The sequence below is a fragment of the Hyalella azteca genome, unplaced genomic scaffold (assembly GCF_000764305.2).
Source record: "Hyalella azteca isolate HAZT.00-mixed unplaced genomic scaffold, Hazt_2.0.2 contig1316, whole genome shotgun sequence".
NCBI classification, from domain to species: Eukaryota; Metazoa; Arthropoda; class Malacostraca; order Amphipoda; family Hyalellidae; genus Hyalella; species Hyalella azteca.
Window position 1 is genome coordinate 565,377 of NW_025931637.1, and position 24,307 is coordinate 589,683.

The following is a 24,307-nucleotide window of genomic DNA, read 5'->3' on the forward strand; positions in this document are numbered from 1 at the left end:
ATATGCATGAGTGATGCAAACTAACAGCAATATGTGCAACGTTAAATATATCTCGATTAATTACATGATCCGAATATAAAACGATTATACAAAGCAAATCGTTGGCTCGAGAATGCTGAGAGGGAACTAGTAACTGGGCAGAGGAAGGCACCTGGCAGTGCAGGCGGCGGCGTGCCAAGGTGATCAATATAAGAGCGTATCTCCGACCGTCGCCCAGGCTTCGTCGCTCATCACAGTCGCTGCACCAACACGTCCGCTAATGTCTGCACCACGTGCATCTCACAGACAATTAAGCTCTGTGTACGTTTAACTCACAGCTAGTTTACACGTTACTGCGGAACTGCCAACTACCAAACATCAGCCGATACGACGTGAATTATCAGCTAAGGATTGCGTATATTGGTAGCTGAAAATGGCATCAAAAGAAGCCTCGAGGCACCGGGCTTATCTATTTGCGACTCTCATACAGCACGCAGCCAGTGAGTGCGCGTATCGCTCTTAATTTGGGCACGCGAATGTCCAACGACCCTCTTCCGAAAATGCTTGAAGATTGATAGAGCTTATTTGAATAGACAGGTTTTATCGCCAATGACTATTGTCTTCGATCACGGTACAAGATATCTATTTATATCTTATACGCCCAAAACTTCAGCTTTTGCCTTTATTTTATTATTGTTTACATCAATTATTCACCATTGGGAAATTCCCAAAGTCCTGGTGAAAAAATATATGGAAAATAATAATTTAATATGATATTTATAATAATTTAATAAAATAATAATTTAATTTAATATATGGAATTTAATAATAATTCAAGAACTTCAAAGCCGGGAGTACTTCTGGAAGATTAGAATATTGCCAGCATACCTTAATTAAGCCAGCTGAGCTCAGGCGCCTCCTTATAACAATTATTAAACGTTCATGATTTATGCTATGAAATAGATACTAATTTACGGAACTATAGGCTTCACAATTGCAAAGAATTTTGGGCGATGTTTCCAAGCGTGTGATGTTCAGCAAACACTAACGTTTATCGCAGTTGATTACACTGGAGCCATTCCATAATTAAATTGCTTAGTTAATCTGAAAATAAAGCAACTGGACGTACTGTATATATACAAGAGGAATTAAGTGATCAAGCATTGGCAGCAATTCAAAGATTCAGACCACAATGAGCATTGAGCACATTACTGAGAAATTGAAGGTGGCAAATACACAAGTGCGAGATGCAAAGGTCGAGCAACTGATTTAGCTCGGGAATAGACGCGTATCGACCGGGAGATTAGGCGGGTCACGGATGGCCCGTTATCCATGTATTTCGGGGCGAGGTACGCCGCTCTGTCAGAGCTGAGAGAGCACACAACAGAGATGTGCTTGTCGTTAGATATGGTTTCATTTAAGTTCATTTCAATTGCTTCAATAATATTTACATAATTTTGATGCACTTTCAAAATTCGCTAAGTGAACGTAAATACTTACGCTCTATTTTCTTGTCTACGATTGGTGGATTTTGCTTGAAAAGCCGTCAATGATTGGCGGATGAACTTACGATCTCTTAACTTTTTTTGAAAGTGGCAATTGATTAAACGTGCAAACGCTCACATGATGCCGCGAGGTAGCGGAGAGAAACGTACTTCAAGCCACTTCGTTGTATCTTACCTTCGTCCAATGTATCCTGACTTCGGAACCACACGAAATAATTGCCTAGTTTATGAAGGACTCCAACCGTTTTCTTTACCTTCGTAACGCTCTGTACCAAGCTTACTTTCCATAACTATTTGCATCAGCCAGCTCAGTTCCTGATGATAAGGTTTAAGCGAACACATATTCGAATGCTGCGTTTGCCTTTATGCCTTTATTGATAACGCTGTGATAAAAGGGCAATTTGATACAACCGTCATAAACATAAGATCTCATAAAGTTATTGTTAATTTACTGAAGCAAAAATCAGTCCAGTGTTATAACGATGCACCTCTCAGAATAGCATTCCCATCATCCCATCAGCGCAATAATTTTACAGATCGATCCCGTTTCGTATCAGATATATTAGTATTATTACACTACTACCCTCATAGATAAAGCGCTAAAATTAACACGGAACGATTTCCTATACCATTTTGGCATGGTTAATTCAATATTTGAAAGCATTCAACTGACACTTGAAGTAGATAATAGAACGGGCAGGGCAAAAAGCAACAGGATTGTCTGTTCGAATATCTGCTCCACAGTCAGGGCGTAATATGAGTCAAGAACTATCTCAGTGAAGTGCTATCGAGGTCACCATATTCGAGCTCATGGGATGTTGTTATAATGCAGAAGGTAGTTGATTTCATGAGAATGATACAACTCAGCAAATAACCATAAAATCGTCTCGATTATTACTCTATTTTGCGCTTCTATAACAATAAAGCTTACAACTAAATAAAAAAATAAAAATTTCAAGAATTACATACAAATTTACCTTGAAGGACCCCGACGTCCTGGTGGTGCAGGAGTTGCCTCGGGTCATAGGTTCAGCGGTGAAGAGAACCTCCGTGTCGGTAGTGAGGCCGACGCCGAAGAGGCGTAGCACAGCAGGGCTTTCAGCGAGCAGTTCGTACACGCCGTCGTCGGACATAGAGATGCCTTTGGCGTGCGTCTCGACACGTATACCGTGCACGTAGAACTCGTAGTCCACGCCCTCCACAGACACGAAGCTCTTCAGAGGAACTGGGGTCACGACTCTGGCACTGACCCGCGATGCGTTCGGGTGCCGCTGCGAGTTGCCCAGGGAAACGTCACGGGCATCTTGCCCACCTGACCCGACGGATACTTGGCTTGGCTCGTCTTCTATCAGTTTGGAAATAAGGGAATCTTCTTCTATGTTAGACTCTATAACTTTAGCTATATTATCACTAGTCATGGCACTCGGTTTCCGATTGTGAACATTTTCTTCGATAGCATAGTTATCTAAACTAGCTCTTTTGACTCTGTTATGAGCTTGAGCAGGTTGATGCCTTTGTGACTCATGAGAGCGGCGGTGAGCAGCACCCCAAAATACTTCGTTAACAGCTTTAGAAACACCAACAACAACAGGAACATTAGCTATAATGGTAACATTTTCGGTGTCAGGTACAAGTGTAGCTTCAGCATCCAATGGCGCATCGGAGACGCTGGAAGATCGCGGGAACTTCTCAGCGTCGACCGACGCGCGGTGCGTCAAACGGACCTGGGAGGCCGTGCGACGCCCACGGCTCTTCGTGCCATCCTTCCTGTCAGGAAATTAATGCCAATACAGTAAAACAGAGACAATGTTTACATGTTTACGTTGTCTTCTGGGCTGCTTAGGGGAAAACTGCATAGGGGAAAACTGCATGATAACATTGTGAAGCAAACACCCACATCGTTTTAATATCTGCTAAAGTTAGAGCGATTTTTCCGATTAACTCGAATTTCAAGATAAATTATAAATTTATGACTCTTCTACCTCATAACATTTAATCATAATTACTACCCAGTAATACAAATACGAAATTTCAGTGGGACGTTTCACACGATCAGAGACAAAGGAGATAGCTTGAGGGGGGGGGGGGGTCCAGGGCAGTGGAGGCGCAGGAGATCGATATTGCACGGCGGTGCCCCGACCCCCCGCACCAGGGCATGCACGGCGCTCTCAACTGGCCGGCACTGTTACGCCTACACGCGTCTTGCTCGTGCTTAACTTGTCAGCACTCATATTATATTCACTTCGCTTATAGTATTCAAATTATATTCACTTCACGTATAGTATTCAAATTACATTCACTTCACGTATAGTATTCAAATTACATTCATTTCACCTAGAGTGCCTATTCAAATTACATTTATTTCATCTATAGTATTTTAATTCGATATTTCATGATAAATTACCGGCTTAATCAAGAAACAAAACGTGTAATATCAAAATGAATAACAAGAAGAAATGTAAAAAGTGATAATGACTGGACGTAAATAATACGTGAATCATCAAGACAATAAATTAGTGTAGATAAATTGAAAATCTGTTATATATGTTGTTCATTATCAGTTTATAAACCTCTCGCTGTAAAGATACCATATATTTGTTCCATTTATATTCTACTGCGTATTAAGCTAAATGGAACATAAATGAAAAGAATAAGAAAACTAAAGCATTTGGCGTGATGACCATACAATTAAGTAGGTTAATCAAAGATTTGTCAATGAAATATCGTCCAATTGCCTAAATATTCGAATGCCGGTCATGCTTCCGAATAAATTATTGTTCTGTGGAGCCTGTTCGAGCAGTAAAGTGGTTCATACGAGCAGTGTAGTGGTTCATACGAGCAGTGTAGTGGTTCATACGAGCAGTGTAGTGGTTCATACGGGTCGAGCAGTGTAGTGGTTCATGCGAGCAGTGTAGTGGTTCATACGAGTAGTGTTGTGGTTCATAAGAGCAGTGTTGTGGTTCATGCGAGCAGTGTTGTGGTTCATACGAGCAGTTTGGCGGGGTTCACATGAATAATTGACTATAGAGTTGCCACGCGAGCGAAACTGGTTGCATTATACTGCACAGAAGCACTGCATTGCGAGTGAGTCAAAGAGCGGGGCATTTCACAGCTTTCTCAGCAATGCGTTCTTGCTTTCAATGGGCCTCAACTGACATCAGATACGCATGTGATTTACTGTCAAATAAATTGAGAGAAAATATTTTTCAGCCGATGCATATGACAACAGGCATTATGGACGGCCGAGATGAGTAAATGTTCAGAGCTGAACTGCATGTTGCAGTAGCAAAAATGTCAGCACGTGAGATTTGTTCTGAAAATGATCACGTTCAGCATGTAAAGCAATACCAGCACGTGCATAGGAAGAACAAAGCTTGAAATTCGTCGATCTTCATTGTATTATATTAGATAAGTAGTCTACAATATGTCCTGTAAGGTTTTAAACGACCGTATAGCCTACCATAAAGCATCTGTAAAGCAACAATGGTTGCTCAGTACTTGGTCTACTGAACTTTCGTTACCAGGACCGTGCATGGGTTCGAATAACATTGACAACTGACAAGTCAACCGTAGGCGAAAGGTTGTGTCTAGCACCTGTTCTTTATACATTCTCATGGTAAAAGATAAAGCGTTTGTAGCTCTCAAATCTTCAGAACAAATTTTATAGCGCAGACAATATCAATATCATTTGGTAATGACATTTTTTCACTGGTCGAGAATTTAAATCTAAATATCAAAGAAAGATTTGCTGAAGAATTAAATTAACAATAAATTTTCGAAACAATGTATACTGAAATTGTCATCTTTGTTGTGAATTTTTTTAACAATTACAGTAAAGTATATCTTGAACAATCTAAACCAATTTAATGTTTGTACATCAAACCTCTATCAAGTTAGATGAAATATCCAGTTGAAGGAAGAATAGAGCTATAAAGCACCCTAAGTATATGTATATGGTAGCTACGCTATGTGCCGAGAACCATCAACTCGGCGCTTTGGCAGCATCTAGGCCTATCTCACCTGTCAGCTTTCATTTATCACAGAGCCGCCGTTTTGTCCCTAGTAAAACTATTTTGTTTAGTTTCGGGCCCCTCGAAAAACAATGCAAGTTCAGTCGCTCGGCCTTTTGAATCATGTACCTATTGTTCGGTATATTCCTACACATTTCATTTGCTTTATATTCGGGATTAGTCATTTTGTCAAGATTTTGTAGAACAGGTCTATCGTTTCCGTCATTTTTTGTCTTTTTCCTGCTCTCTGGTCAGGTCCACGGATTGATTACGTTAAATCCACCAGCTACATAAGCATGCCTCTTATTCCCAGCCTAAGTGGCGTTTATAACGCTTCGGCGTTGACACGTTGCGGCTTAGCGTGCGACGAGGGCACTGATACCGAGCAGCTGCGCTAGTAGCACAAGATCGCGCGACTCGCAGAATCTCTGAAGCCAAACAACTTTACACCAAAAACGACGTGAATGCAGTGAATTAATTAATATACATGCAAGAACAAGTCTTCAGGTGAGCTTGTTTATGGACACAATATTATAATTACATGCCACAGAATATGCCGGCAAATTACAATCACGTAGAATATTTTACTGTTTCGAAGTCAATCGTTCGGGAACACGTACAGTGCCAGAGAGTAGAATTGGATCATACAAGGCTGCCCAAGAAAAAAGTACGATTGGATATACGACAGCCAGAGAAGAAATTACGATTGTATATATACGACAGCCAGAGAAGGAAATACGATTGGATATAAGACAAATAAGATTGTATATACGACAGCTAGAGAAGAAAGTACGATTGGATAAACAACAGCCAGAAAAGAAAATACGATTGGACATAGGTACGTCTGTCATGAGAGAAGAAAGAACGATTGGTTATACGACAGTCAGAGAAGAAAATACGACTGGACACATCACATACGTCTGTCAGAGAAGAATGTACGATTGGATAAAATATAAATATCAAGAAAGGATAAAATAAGACTAGATTAGATTTCCTAGTGTCCTGACTACTGAAGCGACGAGATCAGAGATATGCTGTCACATTTGACACGTCAGATCAGGTGCATAGTAATGTAACATAGATTCAAAACTATGAACGATTTCCTGCTCTTGCGACTTTTAAATCTGTCAATAAATCTAAATATTCCACCTTTATATTAGTTATGAAATCAGAAGACCTCAAAATTACCTCATGTGGGACAAATCGACTGGAGCGGACCAAATCAATTGGTGTGGACCAAATTGACTGATGTGAACCAAATCAGATGGTGTGGACCAAATCAGATGGTGTGGGCGAAATCAACTGGTGTGGACCAAATCAACAAATGTGGACCAAATCAACAAATGTGGACCAAATCAACAAATGTGGACCAAATCAACTGGTGTGTACCAAATCAAGAAATGTGGACCAAATCAACAAATGTGTACCAAATCAACAAATGTGGACCAAATCAACTGGTGTGGACCAAATCAACTGGTGTGGACCAAATCAACTGGTGTGGACCAAATCGTCTGGTGTGGATGAATTTATCAGATATTGGCTGATCTATCAGATGTGTACTTCTGTATCTCATTTATATATACAAGAATTTATCTGATGTTGATTACTACATCTGAAGTGGACTAATCCATCTGATGAGGATTATTGCATCTGATGTGTGTTACTTCTTCTGATGTGGCTTAATTATCAGTAGCAGGATCCATTTGAGGCGCAACAAAAATAAACCACAAATTTGGAGCCTCAGACAAGCTGCACTTGTCATGGATAAGTTGATGATGAACGAGTGCAGCAATGTTCCTCCATCCCAAACCTAATGTTTCTCTTTAATTTCTGTTGTTGTCTCATTAAGATGAAGGGTCAACAACCATCCAATCGAGAGTTTCAAATAAAACATTGTCAAGTGTTAAAAAAGTGAATATTCCACATTGTGAAAAAAAGTTCACAATTCATGCACATAACTGTTTTTTATCACCCCAAATTTGCATACCATCCAAGAATGATAATAAATAATTACTTTCCATTAAGTTCAGTAAGATAGACTTATTAATGAAGCATATAGTCACACACATGAACTGTAATTGAACAGCTATGAAACAATTTGAACTTTATTTTTGAGTCTGAACTCATTAAAGAAACACATCAGCATTAAATTAGTGGAGCCTTGTATTATAATCAGCTATTATATCTGAGAAAGCAAATTCTACAACAAGTGTCTATCAGTAATAAGTGGTTTATGATAAGAACTTTCTTTTCTCATAAATATTTAACAATCAGTAAGAGGTCAGTTAGTTAGTTGCATTTTAAGATTTCTTCTTTATATTGGAGCCTTGAAGTCAACAAGAATTTTTGCTCAGTTTGAACTCAGCATGGTAACAAGGATTGATGCAGGTCTTAGAAAAATTTACTAGAGTAACACTAGTAGGTAGTGTTCCAGCCTCCAGGTATATTAAAATCACAGTTGGAGGAATCTAAAACAGGTTTATGCTCTCACTTTGACAAGGTAAATGCCAAGATAACAAACAAATTGGGAAAAATTTCTGCAGAAATCTTTTCATGAGTAAGAGAAATGCCTCCTGCAATCCTGTCAGGAAAATAATTAATTAACAGATCTTATGGTCCACAACTGAGTTGATTGGAATTGGGTCATCTTGCAATTGATTATTTTCACAAAAATTTCTAATGATATTGCATTAAAACTTATTGGATAGAAATTAGAGAAATATGGTAAATGGCATCTTGGCCAACTCTTATAATAGAAAAACTGTATGAGTGGGCAAAATACTAATCAGAATTTATAACCTTATGGTTGTTCACTATGGATGTAATAGTTATTGTCCATAAAGAACATCAGTTGCTTGTCAATAACATACCTAATGATACACAAGGAACTAAACACTTTGCCAGAGGTGCACCACACATAGCACAAAGTATTCAAATATTTAAAGTACTTGAAGCTTGAATTTGAGTACTTGAATTTGAGTACCTACTTGAATTTGAGTACATGTAAGCAACTATAATCACTTCAATGATATTCAAACAGAGCAATTTCAATTCAATATCTTAAATAGCCCAAACATAAAGTAATCTATAGATGAAAACTTGTGACTCAGGAGTCACCACAGTAATTATGCCATCAGTCATCATGGGCTCCAATATAAAATGTCTGAATCTAATTTAGAAAGAGAATGAAAAAAACACTCATTCACAGTTGAAATAAATTTCATTTGATTCTTTTACATCATTCATTTGAACACAACCAAAGTGTACATCTGATCCAGCATTATAGCATTGTTTTTGGATAACATACTGAGTAATTAAATGTACCTAGTTGTAGGATAACATATTGTTTTTTCTAATATAATATGATTGAGTAAGAAAGTTCAACAATCTCATTACCGTAAAATGGGGTTACTTTGACCGGCGGGGTAACTTTGACCACTTTTTGTTTTTTTAACAAAAAACCCCCAAGACTCAAAAAAGATTTGACATAGAAAAATTTTGTCAATGGCCATCAAAGGCCTAATACTGAGGCTACGTAACACAATAGAAAGATTTAAAAAACTTGCATATCTAATAGGTTAAAAACTTAATAATGTGACCCACAAAAAATAGCTATTATTTAAAGCCTGTGAGAGTACCCCCACCAATTTTTTTATTTTTTGGTAAAATAACTCCAGGTTTTGATGCATTATAGTAGAACTCTTCTAGTTACATATGCAAAAGACAAATTTTAGGAAAGTGTCATAGTTTGCAAATGGGGGGCGCCGCCCCTCAAATGGGGGAGCTTTGACCACCTAATGGCAGCCGTGATGGGGTAACATTGACCGGCTTGGAAATTAAGTTAAAATTACCATAGGTACCTTATATAACATATTTTATGTTTGATACACCTATTAATGTTTTTTTCTTTATGTTTCAGACTCTACTGAGCCTTATATGGGGTAATTTTAACTTAGGGGTAATATATTAACTATAGGGTAATATCTAAACCGGTCAATGTTACTCCGTCAAGGCTGCCATTAGGTGGTCACATTTCGCCCATTGGGGGTGGTGCCCCCCATTTGCAAACTATGACACTTTCCTAAAATTTGTCTTTTGCATATGTATCCCCCTCATTTGCAAACTATGACACTTTCCTAAAATTTGTCATTTGCATACATATGTAACTAGAAGAGTTCTACTACAATGCACCACAACCTGGAGTTATTTTGAGTTATTTTACCAAAAAATAAAATTGATTTTACCACCCGGTCAAAGAAACCCCCAAGAGCTGGGGTAACAAAGACCATCACTTTTTTTTAAGTTACATCAAAACTATGAGAGGCAGGAACCAGCAATTTATGGTAAGTAAAGCTAGAGTATAGACCTGTATTTTGCATGTTTCAATTTAAGTTTAACTTATCTAGTAAAAATTTGAAAAAAAGTGGTCAAAGTTACCCCATTTTACAGTACTCATAAAAATATTAATGATAAGAATCAAATTGTGGCAAAATGTTATAAATTAAAGTTATTAAACAGTCTAAATGTCAACAGCTTTATTTCAGTCAGAAAATGGAATCATCAACTATATATAATAAAATAATGTTGATAATAAGAAAGGCTAAATATTCAAGTAATTAATTATACAAAAGAACAAAGAAGACAGAAATATTAGGCATAAAAAATAGTTAAAAATAGACAGAGTCTAAAATATTTGAAAACAAAGCCAGATTAGGCTAGGTCACTCTAGGCTTCATCATAGTCTTTCTATACAAATCTTTGTTTCTCTCAAATTATTTATCATTCCTAACTGGAAAAGAAAATTTGAACAGCAGCCACAATAGAATCAAGATTAGCAGAGCCAGAGTAAGAATTCTTACTAAAATCATGTGGCTTCAAATTCATATATTCTGAAAAAATTCAATTTGGCCAACAAATCATGTAGTTTTATTAACAACTTGATAGTAACTATAATCTAAATGATTCTTTACTATTATTATCATTTATCAAATTATAATTTACATCAATATTTTCAACAAAATCTACTCTATATTCCAGATTAGTTGCCAGCCTGCCAACCTACAATCTTAAGAAAGTAGCCACAATTAATCACAGATCAAGAAAGTTATCTGAACCGAGTGACTGACGACTGTGAGCTTATCTTGGTAATCTTATGTTATCTAAAAAGATCCTCTAATCTTTTTTCTTTGTTGAGTAATTTAAAAACAGACATGCTTAGATTTCGTACTAAACTAAGTACTAACCTGACCACATGTAACACGGCACCCTCGCCAAGTGCAGACCAATGTAATCCATCATTCGAAGCACAAATCCAAGCGTCGCCAGCGGAGAGTTCATTAGTCTGATAAGATCTGAGATGCAGAAATGCACTTTGGTCTGGGTTGGTTCTCAAACGCGACGCAGAGGTCGACAGCTTTTCACGGGGTACACTTCCTTCAGATGGCAAAAAGCTCGTCAGGGCGAGAAAGGTACGGTTTCGTAAAATATCACCGGTCAAGTTTAACTTGAGAAATACAGGTTGACCTGCTATAATAGTGGGCTTGTCAGGTGCCCATTTTACACTTGGCAATGAATCTTTGCTTTCTACCGGCCAATCACTCGCACAACTTGCACTCAACACGACCAGCAAGAGGAATTTTTTGAACGTCCACTCTCCACCAGTTGCCATGTTTGTCTGCAGTTCAGCTTGTAGCCATAGGGCACATTCACTCGCAGCTTACAATATTATGGTAGCTGGCAACTGATATTGAGATGCCAGAGACATTCAAAAACTACTTCGCAGCAGACAATACATGTTTTTTTCTCATTTACAAAGCAATTTTTATCAATAAATTACTTGCGAATAAAAAAAAAATACACATGAAAACCGAAAGGAATTAGCGTTACAGATATCATTGTTAAGTAGGATCATTTATCAAGATTTGCTAAAACCACCATCTCTGACTATTATTTCATTTCTGAATGCACACCTAAATATATTGAACATAAAATTTACCCGATAGAAATGTTTTGACGACTACATTATTTTTTTCAATGTTTTTGATTTAGCGATGCTCAATTATTGTAGAAGACAAGCCCGCGATGCTCTAAAAACAGCTTTTTAAATTACTAATTATAATCCATGGTTTTTATTCATGAAAATTAATTATTAACGACTCCACGATTTGTTCCTACTGATATAATATATTTTGTTATTATTAAGACAGTAGAGATTTTCACCTGTCACTCGAGAATCGCAAGTCTTTTGTGAGCTTTATTAGAAACTCAATCACTGTAGGATTCTTAAACATGGGTTTTCCTGTATTTTGTTAAATATGAGACATGGATGCAGTTTAATCAATCTAAACAACCTAGGCTAAACAGCTCCAACACATCCTTCTTTCTCTTTATTCGACTTAATTTGTTAAATGGGCATTAGATCTCATGGAGGGCCGGGAGCTTTCAGCGAGGCAAAAATCACAAGTTTTTTCATTTTGATTTAGGAAACATTTCTATCCCTGAGCTCGTGAATTTTTTCTTGCATTCGCTCAAATAGGTTCAGCCGATGGCGCCTGAACCGTACCGAATCGACACTTCTCCGGACCCGCCTAGTTCGCAGGCTGGTCCGGAGATGTGTCGATTCGGTCTGAGCTGTTGTAGTATCAATTGTCACGGCCCCCAATATAGAGATTATGTATAATGCATGCAAATTTAAACGAGACTATATTATATTTCTATGTATCCCTAAACTTATCAAGATTCATCTCTGACCAGCATTGGCGCCGTAGAAATCAAGTGCGAAGGCGATTCAATTTTGAGTGACGGTAGCTAGTAGCTACGGTGCACGACGTTGGACTTTATTCTAGATAATCGCCTCGAATCATGTATGGTACCCAAATGAGATTTTTAAAAAGGTTTTTCGTACATAAACACATTTTTTTATTCTGTTATTCTGTCATCTGAAATGTCTCAGAAAATTGACATGAGTTTGATTGGTTTCTCAACTAAAACATTCTGTTCAGTAATAATTTGAAAACTGCTTCTTATGAAAGATCACAATCTCAAAAGATTGTTTAAACTTAGATGTCGCAACAGTCGTTTGAAGTTTTGGGCCTACACTAGGAGAAACGCTGCTAGACGGAGAGCAGATAGCAATTCTAATTTGTTCAAGGAACCGTAAATGTCTCAGGACGGATCTCGTAATCTAGGCAGGGACGCTATATAGGCTCGTTATCTTAAAATCTGTGGTATGAACAACAGGATAACGGTGATACTTGTTAATTAATGCAAATTTATGCTCGTTCTTTTTTTTTTGTTTAACTTACATGTAAACAGACAAGACAGTTGCCTGCTTCCTTCGTACTATTGCATTTTAATTTATGCTCAGGGTAATGTGCGGCTCATGGCGACGCTTCTGAATGTCTGTGCTCTGCCATGCTCCTCAGGTAGGCGCGTGCTTCGTAGAATGGGAGCTCCTGGCCGTATTATTATCACATTCCAGATGATCATCATAATGAACACTGGAATAACAATAATCGTTGCGCAACGAAGACATTTCTACTTTAAACTCCTATCAAGAATTCTCATTGAAAAGCTGGTAGCTTAAAACGGTGTTCACAGGAATAGACAGCATGGGATAACTCATATTCTATCACATGAAACCGATTTGTCTGATAATTTGTTATAAAGACTCTTTTTACGTCGCCTCTATGTTAAAAAAATATACTTCACTTCCAGTGCAGCAAATCACACGTGTGTTGGCTAGCGCAGCTGGCTTAGTCATGGCAACTTAAGTACATGAAGGAAAATAAGAAACACTTTCTTTTAATTCAACTTAAACAGGGGAAAATCAAGGCACAGCCAAACACGAACAAAATGACTGGTTCCAGAGACACGATCACGTAAATAGTAATGCCGTATTTGTCATTTATGACTTTGGAACTTTATCCTCTTAACTGAAAAGATTGATCAATCGCTTCTAAGGGAACGTCTCTAATCAGTATTCAAATTTAGCAACTCGAGACCTGAACACGGCGATATGTAGTTGTACGACTTAAGTGGTACAAATGCTTTACACGACCGTATCCGTCAAGAACGCCCTCGACAAAATGGCTGCCGTATTTTTCCAAGTAGCTGTACCGACAAGCCTCTGGACCCCGTACCGTAGTCGCTTCGTCTTCTTCATAACTGCATTCTCGTTTCGTCGCTTAAAGATGACTAACGATGGGTATGATCGTAAACAACGGTAGAATTCGGAATTGTTACTTAGTCGTCAACTGCACTGCTATAATATCACTCCCGGCTCAATGCCGTACAGCTGTTGCAACAGCTGTACGGCATTTAGCCTGTAGTGATATTATAGCAGTTGACGACTAAGTAATTAATGATGTTACTGCCGCATCCAAAATTATCGCTTGTGCTGTTGGTTATCGTATTATTTCACAGCTTAGTCGCGGCGTGCTCAGCCGTAAAGTCGATGCTGACCGCGCAGAGATATCTCAAAGTTTTGACCATTAATCGTAGATTGTTGACCGTTTCAATACATGAGTCACCGTTGTTTCAATGACTCTGCGTGGGAGCAGATCCTGCCTGTGTGACGAGTAACTGAAGAAGAATATCTCTGTTGCATATTTCGGTTGCTTATAAACGCAGCCGCCGGCAACCGCACAGTTAAGCCTGCGACGTGTCGACGACGCTTTCCTCGGCAACGTCTTTGTAATGGCCCTCGATGTGAGCAAACTGGCTCCCGCGATTTGTTTTCAAGGATTCAAAATGAATAGCAGATTAAAGTAATAGTCGACACGGTGGGTAATTTACATGTACAAACTCACAATTTTTCACTTTAACCCGTATCAGCATCTGCGCAGCTCCTCGCTTCTTCAGACTCGCCGTTGCCAACGGCAGCGGTTGTCTGCAAGCAGGCGAGGTTAGGAGGTCGATGTTGGCTGTTCCAAGGCCGCGCTTGCAGACATTCTCAAATCGCATTGCCGGGTGGCCAGTTGAGCGCACTTCTATGGCTAGTTCTCTACAGAGTAAGTCCTTGGAAATGCGACCGTTCTGCATGCGATGCACGTGGAAGAGCCATGGGGCACGACGCTGGCGCAGGAGGAGATGTATGCTCATTGTATCCGCTTTTTCCCGACCAGAATGTTGAGGATGCGTCGGATGCAGCGCATGTGGATACCTTTTAGGCGGTTTTCTTGTCTGGGTTGTTAGGGGACGCGTGCAACAGTGTTTTATTACAGTTAGGTATTTTGATATTTGGATTTTAGACGCCTCAGACGTGACCTTGACCAGATAAGAGCTGCACTTGTACATTGCTGTGTGATCCACCACGGAGGTACGGGTTGCCTTGTATTTGGTCTGTTTATTTTTGTGATAATTTTCTTTTTCAATCCAGTGGTGGTGTTTAGAGGTGTTCCTGATTATTATTTTACCATTCTAAAATTTATTTAAATGGTTTGAATTATATTCTGCACTTGTTCTTGCTGGTTCTAAATTCTTTTTTATTCATTAATTTCAGAAAGGTTCCCAATCTTGAGGTCAAAAATATGAACTAGCGCAAAGAGAACACACGGTTATATGAACTCATGTCTTTGTTTGTATATGTCGTTTGTTTATTATAGTTTTCACTTAACATTTTTATTCATCCATTTTTACCACTATACCCACGACAGGGTGAGTGATCCAGGTTTTGCCACTATACATAAGAGTACTAAGGACTTATGTATGGTACAGTTTGAGCTTGGTATTGAGGCTCAGTCGTTCGTTGGACCACAACATTTCATCCAGTCTGTTCATTACACTTGCCGCTTTGGCAATCCTTTGGCAATCGATCTCGCAGTGAATTAGGTCCAGGTTGTTTACTGGTAGTTGAGCTCAGGTAGATGAAATTTTTTACGTCTTCAAGCTGTTCATCGTTGATGTGATAGATGGGAGTATTAAAATGTCCTGGCCTTAGACGTAATTTTTCTTGGTGGCGATTGTCAGGCCGTACTCCCTGCAGGCATTGGCGAAGCAGTTCATAACATAACGTAATATAGTGATGTCGGCGCTGAAGTGTAGGCCTCATGTGGCCTGTCGCCGATTCTTTTACTATTTGTGCCTTGTTCACAGAAGATCTAAAATCGTGTCATTTGACCGGATCTTTTCATGACTGACGGTAGTGTGAAATAGCTACTAGACTTCCATCGGGTTCGATATGGCGCTAGGCATTTCAAGTCTGAACATATATTTTTCCATAGCATTATCTAGTCTGTTCTTGAATGCCTTCATACTTGGAGCGCCAACGATGTAATCGGAGAGGCTGTTCCAGATGTTGGTGATTCGAAGCGAGAAGAAATGTCGTGTGAAGTTGCAGCGCATGTTTTTTTAGTTTATAGTCGTGACCCCTGGTGTTGGTTCTTTTTTCAAATTCTAGTTATCCTTTGGGGACCTTGTATAAAAAATGAGTATACTTGTATACTTCAATGAGGTCCCCACGCAGACGTCGATAACTGAGGCTTGGAAGCTTCATAACATTTAATCTTTTTTCATAGGACTTGCCCATCAAGTCTGGAATTATCCTTGTTGCACGTCTTTGAACATTCCCTATTAAATTTTTGTCCTTTTCAAATCTCGGTGACCACACAACATTTCCAAACTCTAGATTCGGGCGTACCACAGCAACAAACAACTGCTTCATCGCTTCTGCATCTAGGAACTCGTATGAGCGTCTAATTAGTCCAAAAAGTTTGTTGGATGTGTTCGCTTGCGTTTCAACATGCTTAGAAAATTTCAGCTCCTTGTCGACATAAACTCCGAAATCTTTTCCCACACTAGACTTTTCAATCATTACTTTCTCGTTGCAGCCATGTCTTCTCATACCTTAATCTTGCTGTTTATTGTTATTCCCGAGGTGAAGTACTTTACACTTGTCAGCATTAAACCGCAGCTGCCACGTATCAGCCCAGTTAACTAAGCTGTCAAGATCATCTTGCAATTGCGCTTTATATGACGCATCCTTCACTGTATTATAAACTTTTCACTTTTGTGTCGTCGGCATACATGGATCACACGCTGGACACTGCTTCTGGCAGATCGTTTATAAAAGCAACGAACAAAATAGGCCCAAGAACGCTCCTCCTCGTTATGGGAAGGGAGCTGCATCATCAGCAAAAAGCAACGCAATGATGAGAACAGCGCAGACCTTTGTTCCTGCTCTCAAACGAGCCAAGTTGAAAAGTTTACCATCACTTCTGGTGTGTAGATAGATGCCCTCAGTTCAGTCCCTAAACGCAAACTTGCGCAGCAGTGAAAAGAAGATACCTAAGAAAATATTGGTGCCAAAACGCAACCCTGCTTAACTCCGCATTTGATACTGAAGGGCTCAGAGGTATTACCATCGTAGCCGACTTGCAAATCCATAACCCATTTCTGCGGTAGAGAGATTGTGTGGTCACTGCAAGATTTAAGTGAATATTAAAAGTCAATCCCATAAATTTATCAAAACTTTTAAATGCTCAGAAAATATTATACTGTGAATTTGAAATATAACTTGAAGCGGAGTACTTTACAGAAATCGAACTAAGTAATGGAATTTCTTCTTAGTCTGAGTTAACTTGCTAAAAAATATCGTTTGTCAAAACTACCAAAGAACAGAAGTACCAAGATACTAGCCTACCCCGTTGAAGTCCAATCATCCATAAAACAAATTTTAAGGAGCTAAGGAAGAATTAAACCAATTTAAAGTGAAATTTTGTGGTGCCTCACACTAAGAAGGTAGAATGTATCGCGAAACAGCACAGTAACCACAGAAACTACTAATGAATTTACAACTTTTAAGATCATATTTTCCATAAAAAAAGTTTCCAGACGGACAAAACAGCAATATAAAATTTTTCAGTCCAGTGCATTTCAAAAAAGGCCACATTTTCGTAATTGAGCTGCTCCGACGTGCAGAGCAGCTCACTCGGTGGTGAACATTTATAAGAAGTTTACTATATGACCTACCTAATTATTATAGATCAAAAGGGCTAAAATATTAATGGTTTGACACCAAGAATAGATCTTAGTTGAAGAGTATCTCGATAGATAAGGCTGTGAGGTTTGTGGTTATTTATTTACCGAGGTTATTAAAAATGGCGTTTTCCCGCCCACCCAAAGCGATTACGGTTAATCAGTTTATGATCCATTACATTAAACGGGATTTTAATCAAGTTTTCCGGCAACAATTCAAATAAATTTAGACTTGGACACTTGTAAGCAGTGTAGATTCGTGGCATTCATGAGCGGCGGCTCCACACAACCACCTCCTATGACAGCATTCGGCGCACTGACCACGCCCCCCTATATATATAGCCGCACATATATAAGCACGTCAAGCTCGAGAGGTTTTGAAACACCCAAGTGTTTCAAAACGGAGGGCCTTTTTCTCTCAGTGTGTGATCAAATGCTTGTCTGATTGTTCAACCGGGAAGTGCTCCTAAATCATGTCGGACGCGTTTGCTTAATCACCTAGGAACTCCTGCCGTTTTTCAGATCGAAGGGATTGCTGTTGCTGTGGTTGATGTTGGTAAGGTTGCTGGTGCGCAAGGTGAACGGGTTACTGGTGCGGAAGGTAAATGGGTTGCTGTTGCGGAAGGTAAACGGGTTGCTTGTGCGGAAGGTAAACGGGTTGCTGGTGCGGAAGGTAAACGGGTTGCTGGTGCGGAAGGTAAATGGGTTGCTGGTGCGCAAGGTAAGCGGGTTGCTGGTGCGGAAGGTAAACGGGTTGCTGTTGCGGAAGGTAAACAGGTTGCTGGGGTGAAAGGTAAACGGGTTGCTGTCATTTATGTTGGACAGATTGCGGTCGTTGGCGTTGAATGGGTTGTTGTCGTTGATGTTGAACGGGCTGCTGTCGATGTTGAATGGGCTGCAGTCGATGTTGAACGGGCTGCTGTCGATGTTGAACGGGCTGCAGTCGATATTGAACGGGCTGCTGTCGATGTTGAACGGGCTGCTGTCGATGTTGAACGGGCTGCAGTCGATGTTGAACGGGCTGCTGTCGATGTTGAACGGGCTGCAGTCGATGTTGAACGGGCTGCAGTCGATGTTGAACGGGCTGCAGTCGATGTTGAACGGGCTGCTGTCGATGCTGAACGTACTGAGTTTGGATTTCATCTTGAAGCTCGTCTATACGCAACAAGCGATTACGCCATGGGCTCAGATGCTGTCTCTAGTGGGTGGATGTTTTGCTACGTACCGCCCCAGACATTCCTCATATCTGTGCCGGAGCGATCTGGTATATCGAATTTCTACGCAGTTGGAGATAACTTGCGACCTGGGGCCCTCTAAGATCTTGCTGTCTGGAGTATCGTTGAGGATTTATGTTGACTTATGTTCTTGTCTGATGGCTTGATGCTTGTGATTGCGCGTTGTACCTCTGGTTTTGTGGTTGACGCTTGATATTCCTCGGGCAGTTACAAGATTAAAAGACCAAGACAAGATTACAAGACCAGTTACAAGATTACAAGAACAGCAAGATTACAGTATGAGAACACATGGTTGCAACGAGAGAGTAACGAGTGAAAAGTCTAGTGGGGAAAACGATTTGGAAGTTAATGTCGACAAGGAGCTGAAATTATCTAAGCATGTTGAAACGCAAGCTAATAAATTCAACTAACTTCTTGGACTGATCAGACGCTCTTACGAGTACCTAGATACAGAAGCGATTAAGCTGTTGTTTTTGGCTGTCAAGCATCCGGTCCCAGAGTTTGGAAACAACGTGTGGTCACCAAAACAAGAAAAGGACAAAAATTTAGTCGAGAGTGTTCAAAGACGTGCAACAAGGATAATTATGGGATTTAAAAACAATCCTTATAAAGAACGATTCAAGATTATGAAGCTTCCAAGCCTCTGTTATCGACGTCTGCATGGGGACCTCATTGAAGTAAACAAGTATACTCATGGCATGATCATGGTTTATACAAGGTCCCAGAAAGATTACTAAAATTTGAAACAAGAACCAACACCAGGGGCCACGGCTATAAACTAAAAAAACTGTGTTGCAACTCATCCATGCGACAACATTTCTTATCGCTTCGAATCACCGACATGTGGAACAGTCTACCCGATTACATCGTTGACGCTCCGAGTATATTAACGCGTTCAAGAACAGACTAGATAAAGCTATGAAAAATATATGTTCAGACTTGAAATGCCCAGCACCGTATCGAACCCAGTGGAAGTCAAAGCTATATAGCTACTTCAAACTTTCGTCAGTTTGGAAAAGACAAGAATCGGCGACAGGCCACAACAGGCCTATGGCTTGATGACAGGCCGCATCCAGCCTGGCTCAGGCTTGCCACCTGAGCAGGAGAACATCGAAGCCCCTGTTAGGGAACCACACTCCTGTCGAAGCCCCGGTTTTGGGAACCACACTCCTGTAGAAGCCCCGGTTTCGGGAACGACACTCCTGTCGAAGCCCCGGTTTCGGGAACCACACTCCTGTCGAAGCCCCGGTTTCGGGAACCACACTCCTGTCGAAGCCCCGGTTTCGGGAACGACACTCCTGTCGAAGCCCCGGTTTCGGGAACCACACTCCTGTCTAAGCCCCGGTTTCGGGAACCACACTCCTGTCGAAGCCCCGGTTTCGGGAACCACACTCCTGTCGATCGAAGCCCCGGTTTCGGGAACCACACTCCTGTCGAAGCCCTGGTTTCGGGAACCACACTCCTATCGAAGCCCCGGTTTCGGAAATCACACTCTTACCGAAACCACAAAGTTCAGTAGCAACACTCTCCTCGAAGCCACAGATTTGGAAACCACATTCCCGTCGAACCACCACGAATTCAGACCCAGATGAGAGCAAAGCTGTGTGGTCAAAGCTTAGGGGAAGCGCTGATGACGGTTGATGACTAGAAAACCGTTTCATTAAAGCGGGAGCATCAAGCGATATATGAGGTGAAAAAATCTGTATGTCTTTTAATAGTCAATTCTTTTTCTTTAGGTTCAGCTCGAGGTCGGCCAGAAATGTGGATTTATTATTGAAACCGAGAAATAAATTGAATTCGTCTAGATATTTTTACGATAAACGGAAATCCTAAGTGACCTAATGGGTATTAAATAATTCTACGAAAGTAATTAGTTGGACGACCTTGAGAATGTAAAAATATATGCAAGGATAACAGCGAATAAATCCAGAATTGGTCCGTTGAATTTTCCATTAAATGCGGAATAGGTCCCGTGAATTGCTCATTGAATTCATGGGTCGGCTCACCCAAAACAGAACAGGTCCCGAGAATGACCCATTAAAAAAGAATATGTCCCGTGAATGGCCCTCACCGTGACAAAAAAAGTATTGGGTGAGATTCGCGTTGCTAGAAAAATTTCAGTGGCAAGGCCATCAAAATTGAAAAAAATAAATCTGAAATATATAATCACAATTCCTGCCAATTTAAATTCTTAATGAGATTGTTCAAAGTTGCAAATTATTGAGTGTTGGGTCATAAGAGCAATGCAAACGAGCGCTGCAAAGCTGAGAGCTCCAAGGACTGCCTTCTAGACGAGGTCACTGGGACCACGAATGACACTTGATGCCTTCACGTGGCGAATGAATGATGAATGAACACGCACGTTGCAGCTTCCGAGCCACCAGCATGGTGATTCACTCGTACCCTGTCTCTGCCAATGAAATATCTCAGCTAACCTTGGCCGACATCAAATAAGTTTAACACGGTTGATATACATGTAGCCCGGGACTCCGTGCTGCAAGTATCATTCATCCACAACAATGAACGGTTGACGGCTAGATTAACGCATGTGGCCACGTTAGTTAATGAATAGTATTTCACTTCATATTTCACGGAAATGAAAATAATCGTAAATGTAAATGTATTTTCCACTGTGCGGCGAGCGGCGCGAGCGGTGGTAAACGAACGACGATCTCGATGGGGACCCTGGCGGCGTTGACCCGCATGAGCCTATAGCAATAATAACAATTACAAACTATTTTATTTTGGGAAGGAACAGTTAAACGATAATAAATGCGAGAATTTATTCAACAGGAAGCAGAATCACATATTCAGGGATTATTAATAATCGATTGGCAAAATTAGCCTTACTTATACACCTTGAACTCTTTACCTAATTTACAAAAACACTGGTATTGATTTGATTAAAACTCCATATTACCATAAACCCAACCACTCTAAAAACACTCGTGACTTTCTTTCGTAAGTTTAGGCTCAAGTTCTTGTGCATTGCAATATTGAAAATATTCTGGCTGGCGAAGCGAGAATAATACATAAAACAAAGCGAGCGACTAGACTTAATGATAGAAGCAACTGCATGAAGCAGCATTAGACTGACCCTTTACTGGCGCTGAGGAACAACATGGAACGTGGCATTAAATATTTCTCCATGATCGTTAATTATTATACAATAATTCTACTGACGTGGTAAACAACAGCCCTTCACTAGATGCATTTATAAACTACTCTTGTGGAGCAAAATTTTCCCGGTTATAAAAAAATTTCGAATATTTGTGTCAGTCATAAATATTGTATGATATGTACACATATTTTTTCATGCAGACCGCCCAACGTTATGATTATTGACCAAGTTTGGAAGATCAAGGATTGTCAGAAATATTCTTAAGAAATAAATTGTCCGGTTTTGTCACTGATTAAATAGTTATTTCGCGGTCAAACTGTCATTGAAGTGCCCCCTCTGTTTACTCTGCTGGTGAGCATAGAAGACACTGTCCAGCAGGTGCAGTACATAGTACACATCAGCGCGTGTGGGGTGTGCAGGGGAAAGGATATTCAGGATGCAGTTCGAACCTGGAATTTAATCACCGCTGTCAACGAGATTTATCCATGGTTAGAGTTCATTGTGTATAAACTTGGGACAAATAAGATTTTAGAATGACTAACTATATTAACATAGTAAAAGTTTTTGAAAATAAAGCCTAATATAAAAAATTCAGAAGCATTATTTTATGAATTTGCGATAGGTACTCTGCCAATACCTAGACTTCACACCCGACCCTGATCAGAAAATCGTTAAAACCTGCTTGTAAATGCAATTAAAAATCGTCCATGACATTCATCCTTTCAATGGCTGGGAATCATATTCAATCTAAGAGAAAAACTTGAAACTAATTCAGAACTCCTATAGTTCATGCAGCCATGGTAGTCAGAACTCCTATAGTTCATGCAGCCATGGTAGTCAGAACTCCTATAGTTCATGCAGCCATGGTAGTCAGAACTCCTATAGTTCATGCAGCCATGGTAGTCAGAACTCCTGTAGTTCATGCAGCCATGGTAGTCAGAACTCCTGTAGTTCATGCAGCCATGGTAGTCAGAACTCCTGTAGTTCATGCAGCCATGGTAGTCAGAACTCCTATAGTTCATGCAGCCATGGTAGTCAGAACTCCTGTAGTTCATGCAGCCATGGTAGTCAGAACTCCTGTAGTTCATGCAGCCATGGTAGTCAGAACTCCTANCATGACGACATCATCACGACACAGCATGACGACATCATCACGACACAGCATGACGTCATCATCACGACACAGCATGACGACATCATCACGACACAGCATGACGTCATCATCACGACACAGCATGACGTCATCATCACGACACAGCACGACGACATCATCACGACACAGCATGACGACATCATCACGATTCACGACACAGCATGGCGTCATCATCACGACACAGCATGACGACATAGCGTGGTTCTCACCCTCGACGTGAGGAGAAATTGAACGACCGTCCCGCCTCGCCCTTGTCCAAACTACGCAGGGCTGCCATGCAAGCCTCCGATAGACTCCAGCCAAAAAGCTGTGGCAAAATAATTGCATTAGAAACAACCACGCGATTCTGTTGCTTCCAGGTAGATCTGATCATTTAAAATTTTAATATTCTGACAGTTCAAATTCTTGAAAACTGAGGAGCAGCTTTGTTGTTTTCAGTGGAGGGCTCGGATGAATCTCTGATCAATTGCGGTCGGAACTTACATTAGAGGCCACAACAAAATCAAGTCCAAAGTTGATGTGTCACCTGGGAATTTTCTTGGATCCTGGCAGGCGTGACGGACTTGGGTATGACGCCGATGCCTTGCTGAACGAAGTAGCGCAGCATGACCTGCGCCGGCGTCCTGCCCAGCGCCTGCGCCATGAACACCACCACAGGGTTCGTCAGCACCGACGGGATCACGCAACCCTGCCTGCGGGGCATGCGTGTTGTTGCTGTAATTGTCTCTTCTGGGGGTGATAGGTCAGTTTCCCCATTCCCCGCGTTTCCCCATTCTCGATACGTTTAGGCCAGTGGTAGCCTTAATGACCATCAATATCTTGTTTACACGCCTGAACTATTAGGTTTGCATTACACAAAAACCTGGACAAGCCAAGTTCTCATTCTTCAAACATAATTGAATGAATGGCTGAATTGGCCATGAGCTAAGCTTGTCCTAAGTAGAACGGGAACCCGGGGGCTGCATGCGAGAGACAGAGGCTCCCACCACTGCACCAATGCAGCTCCTGGGCGCAGTCGTCGGCAATGCTGGGCACCTCACGCGCAGTGGCGAGCGTGAACATAATTTTAATAATTAAAATAATTTTATTCCTGGGAAACTAAAGTATATACCTATATAGGATCCGTAATTTTCGAGTTCTCATTCTTTGTTTGGATGTAACGGGAACTTAAGGAGATACGTCTATACAATTGCTGTAAACAGAATTTAGTTAACTGACTCATTAGCCACGGAACTGCGTCCTGGTGAGCCGAGCGTGCCGTAGCTGGTGAGGACGAGGCCTGTCTCGCGGCTGTAGGCCTGCATCTCCGTCTGCTGGAACTCCACGTG

At 40.5% G+C, this 24,307-nt stretch overlaps 3 protein-coding genes across 3 annotated transcripts in view; all 3 read right to left on the reverse strand.

Moving 5' to 3' along the window:
* The window catches only part of LOC108682831 (unextended protein), a 46,687-nt gene extending 35,525 nt beyond the window's left edge, over nt 1-11,162 (reverse strand). Inside the window, exons 1-2 of the mRNA XM_047882254.1 lie at nt 10,738-11,162; nt 2,462-3,251 (exon numbers count right to left, since the gene is read on the reverse strand). Of these exons, the coding sequence (XP_047738210.1) occupies nt 2,462-3,251; nt 10,738-11,162 (1,215 nt within the window). The remainder of the gene's footprint in view (nt 1-2,461; nt 3,252-10,737) is intronic.
* Nucleotides 11,163-17,968: 6,806 nt separating this feature from the next.
* On the reverse strand, nt 17,969-18,613 carry LOC108682832 (putative uncharacterized protein DDB_G0282499). The gene has a single exon (XM_018172073.1). The coding sequence runs from the start codon at nt 18,611-18,613 to the stop codon at nt 17,969-17,971; it is 645 nt and encodes a 214-aa protein (XP_018027562.1).
* Nucleotides 18,614-21,485: 2,872 nt separating this feature from the next.
* Nucleotides 21,486-24,301, reverse strand: LOC108682837 (aldo-keto reductase family 1 member B7). Its single transcript, XM_018172077.2, has 4 exons — nt 24,198-24,301; nt 23,506-23,671; nt 23,189-23,286; nt 21,486-22,275 (listed from the first exon to the last, which is right to left on the reverse strand). The coding sequence occupies exons 1-4, from the start codon at nt 24,281-24,283 to the stop codon at nt 22,224-22,226; spliced, it is 402 nt and encodes a 133-aa protein (XP_018027566.1). The 5' UTR covers nt 24,284-24,301; the 3' UTR covers nt 21,486-22,223.
* Nucleotides 24,302-24,307: the final 6 nt, after the last annotated feature.

Coding starts and splice junctions, on each gene's coding strand:
- LOC108682832 (XM_018172073.1), bottom strand. CDS start 18,613: ATGAAATCCAAACTCAGTACGTTCAGCATCGACAGCAGCCCGTTCAAC.
- LOC108682837 (XM_018172077.2), bottom strand. CDS start 24,283: ATGCAGGCCTACAGCCGCGAGACAGGCCTCGTCCTCACCAGCTACGGC. Junction 23,672..24,197: donor CGCAGTTCCGTGGCTAATGA/GTCAGTTAACTA, acceptor CATGCCCCGCAG/GCAGGGTTGCGTGATCCCGT. Junction 22,276..23,188: donor AATTTCTCCTCACGTCGAGG/GTGAGAACCACG, acceptor ATTAAATTCCAG/GTTCGAACTGCATCCTGAAT.